General features: G+C 42.9%; 1 protein-coding gene across 1 annotated transcript; it reads right to left on the reverse strand.

The window, feature by feature from the left end:
- Positions 1–1406: 1406 nt before the first annotated feature.
- LOC311587177 (olfactory receptor 2AE1-like) lies at positions 1407–2342 on the reverse strand (the record flags this gene model as incomplete). Its single annotated transcript, XM_084763673.1, has 1 exon — positions 1407–2342. One exon carries the CDS (start codon positions 2340–2342, stop codon positions 1407–1409), a length of 936 nt encoding a protein of 311 aa, XP_084619799.1.
- Between the last annotated feature and the right edge of the window lie 4718 nt (positions 2343–7060).

Below are 7060 nucleotides of genomic sequence, written 5' to 3' on the forward strand. Positions count from 1 at the left end.
AAGCAAACTGGAAGGGCACAGCCATCCAACCCCAGAGATCCTACCCTGGACCTCTTCAGAGCTGCAGCAGGGCGTTAACCTGGTGGCACGTGATTGACAGCAATAAGAAAGCAGCTACTGGCTGGAGGCAGTTTCACCTCTTGTCAAATGACAATGATTCATCACACCTACTGTTCTTAGAATCCAAGGTGATTGAGGGATAGTGTGACTCACAGAAATAGACAAATCAAAACAGCAAGGTGGAGCTGGTTCCTTTAGGGTTAGCGCAATGACTAGAGAATTCTAGGCCAAGCCCCAGCGATTGGGAGCAGGATGATGTAAACCTGGTGGCTGACCACATGCTCACTGTTGTGTCCCCATATATCTTTAAAATGTCTTCAATACCTTGACCTCTTCAGCGCTGAAGAAGAAAGCTCATTTATCTGAATGGTTCTTAAGTGATTGATTACCTTGTGACATGCAGAGTTGAGCAAGAATCCAACACAAACTGAAGATACAAAATTTCACTGGCAAGCGTTCATCCTCTCACTGGAACATCTCTGCTTCCTGTAAGATGATCCCTCTCTAAAGTCAGAGGGAGTAGGTCACAGGGATCAGGCCCTTGAAGGGCATATTTTATTTCCTAACTTCTTGTGTCTCTTCCTAATGGCAAGGAGGTGAGCAGCTATGCTCCACCACATATTCCAGACTCACTATATTCCTAAAAAAAAAAAACAGATTCTAAATGACTATGGGCTAAAACCCTGAGAAAAGGAGCCAAAATATTTCTTCACTTAAATATATTTTTCTAAGGTCTCTAAGCAAATGAAAACAGTCTAATGCAAACAGCTGACAAATAAGGTAGCTGCTGTCTCTATACCTAACACTGTGACAAAATAATGGAACTTTAGTTCTTCAAGAGCCTTCTAATAGGTACCCAAAGTGTTTGTGTTAGAAAATAGAAGGCAAAACCGAAGAATCTGAAGTCAGAAAGATTTCAATGGAAGTTAGAAACGTATTAAGGAAAACACAAGGGCTCACACCACCTGTACGGTGAGAGCATTCGTATGACAGGTTAAGGGAGTGTATTGGGGTAAGAGGTAGAAAGGGGACTGTGTGTGTGGACAGATCGCTTAATTTCCTCTTCATGAGAAGAGACTGGTTCTTGTGGTTTGGTCAATTATAAAGAACATAGGATGTTTTGGAGAATACTCTGTGCCAATCTTAGAACCAGAAGTTCAGGTTAAGCATCTAAGATGGTGGTAGTTATTCTATCAGTCTGGATAATAGAAATCCAATTAGAATAGTATGAATACACATTATTAATGTTTAAGGTGCACTACACAAAAACCATCAGGATTTTACACAAATCAGATTACGGTGTATCCTATTCCAATATACATTCTGGAAAACTACAATTGCAGCCACTAGGTGAGAAGGTCTCTCCTCAACAGTTTCTTCAGAGCCTTAGCAACATCTCTATTCCGGAGAGTATAAATCAAGGGATTCAGAGTGGGAGTAACGATGCTGTAGAAAACGGAACCAATTTTGTCTTGCAACGGGGTGCGCAGGGACCTAGGTCTCATGTAGGAGAATATACACCCACCAAACCAAAGGGAAACCACCATGAGGTGAGAGCTGCATGTGGCAAAGGCATTCTTCTTACTCCCAACTGAACGCATCTGAATGACGCTGTGGAGAATGAATCCATAGGATGTACAGACAAGAATGATGGGGAGGAGGAGAAGTATCACGCTACTGATGTACACTTTGTTCTCATAATCACTGACGTCCCCACACACCAGCTTCACAACAGCTGGAAGTTCACAGTAGAAGTGGTGGATGACCCTTGACCCACAGAAACGGAAGCTCATCAAGATGGGTGTGTGGGTTAGGGAATTTATGGATCCACTCAACCATGACATGACAGCCATCATCACTCCCACTCTTCTGCTCATTAGCAGAGTATAGTGCAAGGGGCGGCAGATGGCAACATAGCGGTCATAGGACATGAGGGCAAGGAGGACACACTCTGCGCTACCCACCAGCAGATACAGGGAGTGCTGGATCCCACAGCCCACAAAGGAGATGGACTTCTTGCCAGACAAGTAGTTGGTAGCCATCTTGGGGACAGTTGTGAAGACATGCATCAGATCCATGAGGGACAGCTGACTGAGCAGGAAGTACATTGGCGTGTGCAGACGGGAGTCATAGCAGATGAGGAGGATGGTGAGGCTGTTGCCGCTCACTGCGGTAAGGAAGACCAGCATGGTGAAGAGGAAAAGACAATGGTGACTAAAGGAGTCATCGAAGAGCCCTTGAAGAATGAAGTCTTCCAGAGAGGTCTGGTTCCACCTCCACATCCTCCTTTCCTCACCTCCTGTGAGAACAGAGATAAGACAGAAGAGTGATGCAAGAAACACAACTTCACGATAAGAACTTCCTTTTGCAGGAAAAAATGTGAAGTTTATTTTTCATTCTTTTGCACTTTTTTTTTAAATTTTGTATAAATTCATTTGACATATACTGGATCAGATGTAGACATTTTTGTACAAGTATTTATCTATTCATAATTTCTCAAGATATATTGCCCACATACAAGAAATTGTTGGGAGAGAAAGTTTGTATTTCTGCACCCTTCTTTTCTTAAAAGATTAGCAAGTTTTGGTCCTACATGAGACAGTCATAATAAGTCACTGAATTTCATATTGATCAGGTACAGTTTAAAGCAATGGTTCTCAACCTTCTATTAGTGAGACCCTTTAATATAGTTCCTCATGTCGTGGCAACGCCAAACCACAAAAATTTTTGTTGCTACTTCATAACTGCAATTTAGCTACTGCTGTGAATCATAATGCAGATATTTTGGTAGTAACCCACAGGTCGAGAGCTGATGGTTTGAAGAAACACATGTCTAGTAAGATAAAACATGACAAAGCATCTATGTCTGTGCTCCAGAAAATGAGCCAGAGATATTTCCTGCATATATTTGTGCCCATAAAATTGTGAATCATGACCAAGAGAAACTAGGATTGTAGCCTTTCCTCACCCAAGCTTCCATATCTCTGCCTCATCCAGTCCTCATCTGAATACTATTAAGATTGGCTGCTAGATTTCCATGATGAAGTATGACTTAAAAAAAGAAAAAAAAAAGAAAAAGAAAAAGGAAAGAAAATCTAAATTGCTATTACAAGTCTCTCCTCTCTCTCTCTCTCTCTCTCTCTCTCTCTCTCTCTCTCTCTCTCTCTCTCTCTCTCTCTTCTCTCTCTCTCTCTGCTCCCTCCCCATCTCATAGCAATTTCCCCCTAAGTGAAACACTCCCTCCATGAAGGAGAGAAGAGCCTCTTGAAACTTAGGAACTAAACAAATTTCTCATATCTAGGAAAGCTGAAACCTCCAAGAGTCTTAAGGGTCCCTTCCCAAGGATGTGTTAACAGTAAGCATCTGCTGGGGCAGAAGACTCTGACCAGCCAAGTTGCTAAGAAGAGACTCTCCTACCGCTGGGGCAGCCTGCAGGTCATGCAGAGAACATCAGAGCACTGTAGATCTCATGAATCTTCACCGGTGTTGGGATAAGCTTTTCTGATGTGCTGCTACTCTTCAGTTCATCCTGCTCCTGCAAGTAGCCACTCTCCCAGACTCCAATAAACTCATTGTCTCACCAAATTGAACTTTGGTGTAGTAATTTCTTTGGTCAGTCGTGGATGCTAGGGAGAGCAGACACTGTGTGTGTGTGTGTGTGTGTGTGTGTGTGTGTGTGTGTGTGTGTGTGTCATGTGTTCCTGGGGAAAATTCTCACTGACAGTTAAGAACAATCTCCTAAGATCATCATACATTCTAGATGGTTTATGTTTTCAAGCAAAGAACCCAGAACTAAATGCATTTTTCAAAGTGTGTTTTAACCAACAAGTTGTGGTTCACTGATGAAGGCAGCTGAACATTGCAACTTTACAGCCATCGCCATACAATGTTATCTCAGTCTCACCCTATGAAGATTGACATATGAACCTTGAGTTCAGAGGGTGGTTCACTGGTGAAGGACCCTTCCCCCAAGCTTGAAAATCTGAATTTAATACTCAGGGTCCAAATGATGGAAGCAAAAAACAAACTCCTACAAGTTGTCCTCTGACCGACATATACATAACATGACAGGCCATGCACACACATAATTAAATCAATACATACATACACACATACATACACACACATACATACACACACACATACATAGATACATACATACATACATATATACATACTTACAACAATTTTAGAGACATGGACTATGTTCTCCTGTGCTACCTCTAATTCTGTGAGCAGTTGAGCTTCCTACACACATACATTCTTAAAGACACTCTTCTCATTCTCATTTCTCATTCCTGTCCATCCAGTGGTCTCAGTGGACACCCACACCAGAACACATCATTTTCTGGTTCTTGGCTGCATTTCTCCCCTAAGAATTTCCTAGTCTTCTTCTTCTGGCCCTTCAAAGACATTTTTCTCTGCCTTCCCAGGAAGTGGTCCACCTGTGTTGCCTCATTAACACCCTGGGACACATGAGAAAGTCGACAGGGGCCGAATTACTTATAAGGGTTTTCAGGACACCACAAGCTCAATATGATCATACCTGGAATTTCCTCAGCCGAGACCTGGGCTCAGAACAAACATATGTGTGTAATGGAGATGCCAGGGCAGTCCACCCTGACAAACACACACACACACACACACACACACACACACACACACACACACACACACACACAAACTGGCTACTGCTCTTCCCTCCAAACAAGCTTTTCCTGCATGTTCACATCACACTTCTATCTCCAACCCTGGAGACAGTCACTAATGAGTGGAGTTTCAATAATTACCCCAATAGCAGCATCACAGGAGCAGCAGAACATATGGTTCTGTATCACTTCCCACAGCCAGTGTACACCCTCTGAATCTTTGAGCAAACAGCAGGACAATCTCACTCAGTTCAATATCCTTGGTAGCCTATTGGCAGGATGGACTGGGTAACAAGGTTTCTTCCACCCATGGGACTTGGGCAGTGCAGTCATGCAGAATGCTCCCTCTGACTCTAAGCCTCTATTGCATACCTTTCTATGCCAGCTCCTGAGTAGGGCAATGGGAATTTTCAGGGATGTGACACAGTTTCAATCATAACATTCCCAAAGCCAGGGAAAAATAGGATTTGGATTTCCCTGATGTTTTAGATATCTAAAAGTCTCTTCTTAGAGCTAACCTCGCATCCTTCTATTATGAAGGTTTAATTCAGTATATCCAGTCAAGAAGCCCCTTTCTGGTTGTACAAGTTTTTCCTAACTGTAGCAAAAGACACCAGAATGGACATGGCCTGGCGTGAGATAGCCATGAGAAAAGAAGAGCATCATCTATTAGAAATGAAACCGCTGCAAGCCCAGAGGGCCCGCGATGACAGCTGATCTAAGCCAACAAAGCTGAATTGACAACATGGGGACTTTCCCACAAAGGACACATCCTGGATCTCTTCTGGGAACACTTATCACAGACACCAACTATTATTTGCTCTTCACTGTGAGAAATGAATTCCCTAAGACTTGATTTACTTGGAGATTGTTTGTGGGGTCACAGGAATAAGGTATCTGGAAATAGTTTGCCCTGGGGACAATGTAGGAATGTTCTCACTAGGGATCAATTAACCATAATTAAAAGTTGGTGCATCGTGTATTCTTGTTTTGGAATAAAGACCTCTCTTGCCCCTTCCCATCCAATCATCCTGACAAAGCCTGAGCAAACATCTAATAAAGAGGGGTTCCCTAGAGTGCAAAGAAGCAAACAGTGCATTGATCTCTGTATTGCAAGACTCAAGAGAATCAATCAGTCACAGTGCCTGCAAGTCTCAGTACTGTCAGATACTGCTCACGTGTAAGCCATCATCCTGTGGGAGGAAAGAAGCTTTGGCTGTAACTTAGTCCACCAGATAGGCTCAAGTCTCCCTATCCCGAGAGGCTATAAACTCCATAGATAGGATTGATTGGAAATCAGTCTACCTGATTTTAACACCAACTCTCCATAAGAGAATCCACCAGTGATGCAACTCCACACTCACCACAGATGACAGTATCCTATCCACTTTACCCTCTGTATCCCAATCTTATAGCTACTTAAATTTCTTTGAAGGATATTTTCTGATCAAGAGAAAGCAAGTGGGCCTAATGTATGAGGAAGAATGCCCTAATATCCAAGTACAGGGGGAAAATGAAGGCAAGGGGACATCTGCAGAATGGTAGCAAGCCAGTCCAGCTCAATAGTGAACTGTAGGTTCCATGAAAGATCCTGTCTCAAAAATATTAAGTGTGAAGTGACTAATGAAGACATGTGATGTAAACCTACAGTCTCCACATGTACTCCCACACACTCAGGTACACAAAGAAAAACATGTACACACAAATAAAGACTGATTCTGGTGGCTGTCTGTCAACCCCGAAACTGTGGCAAGGTGTCCATGTGCTCCCTGGCTTTTTTTTACTTGTTTTGAGAATCCAAAATTAGCTCAGTCTATAATATAGGCCACTTCTCACGATGGAAGCTGGCTATAGCACTCTGAAATTTGGGGCACAGTGAATTTTATTTCTGCTGCAGTACTAGCTTGTCACACAGGAAAAGTGACTCACACACCAATCTCCACACTGGACTTAAGGCTTGTAAAACCTTAGTTTGCTTCTGTGTGTAAACTTCCATTCTTTTGACATCAAGGGTGCCTGGCTCATTTTGTGTGTGTAGGTGTGTCTGTCTGTGTGTGTGTGTGTGTGTGTGTGTGTGTGTGTGTGTGTGTGTGAATGTGCACATATACATGTGTTACCCATGTATATCTACAGATGTAGAGTCCAGAGGTGGTAGCCAGTTTCTTCCCCAGTGGAACTCCATCTTGTTTGCTGGAGAGAGTTTCTCAATAAACCTAGAGCTTACTGATATTACTAGGTTGGCTGTCCAGGAAGCTTCTGGGATCATTCTGTCTCCCCATTTCCTACCTGTGGCTGGGGAGATTATATATACATGACTATGCCCAACTTTTGACATAGGTGCTCTAACTTAG

The sequence above is a fragment of the Acomys minous genome, assembly GCF_964271855.1.
Source record: "Acomys minous genome assembly, chromosome: 16".
In the NCBI taxonomy this organism is placed as follows: domain Eukaryota; kingdom Metazoa; phylum Chordata; class Mammalia; order Rodentia; family Muridae; genus Acomys; species Acomys minous.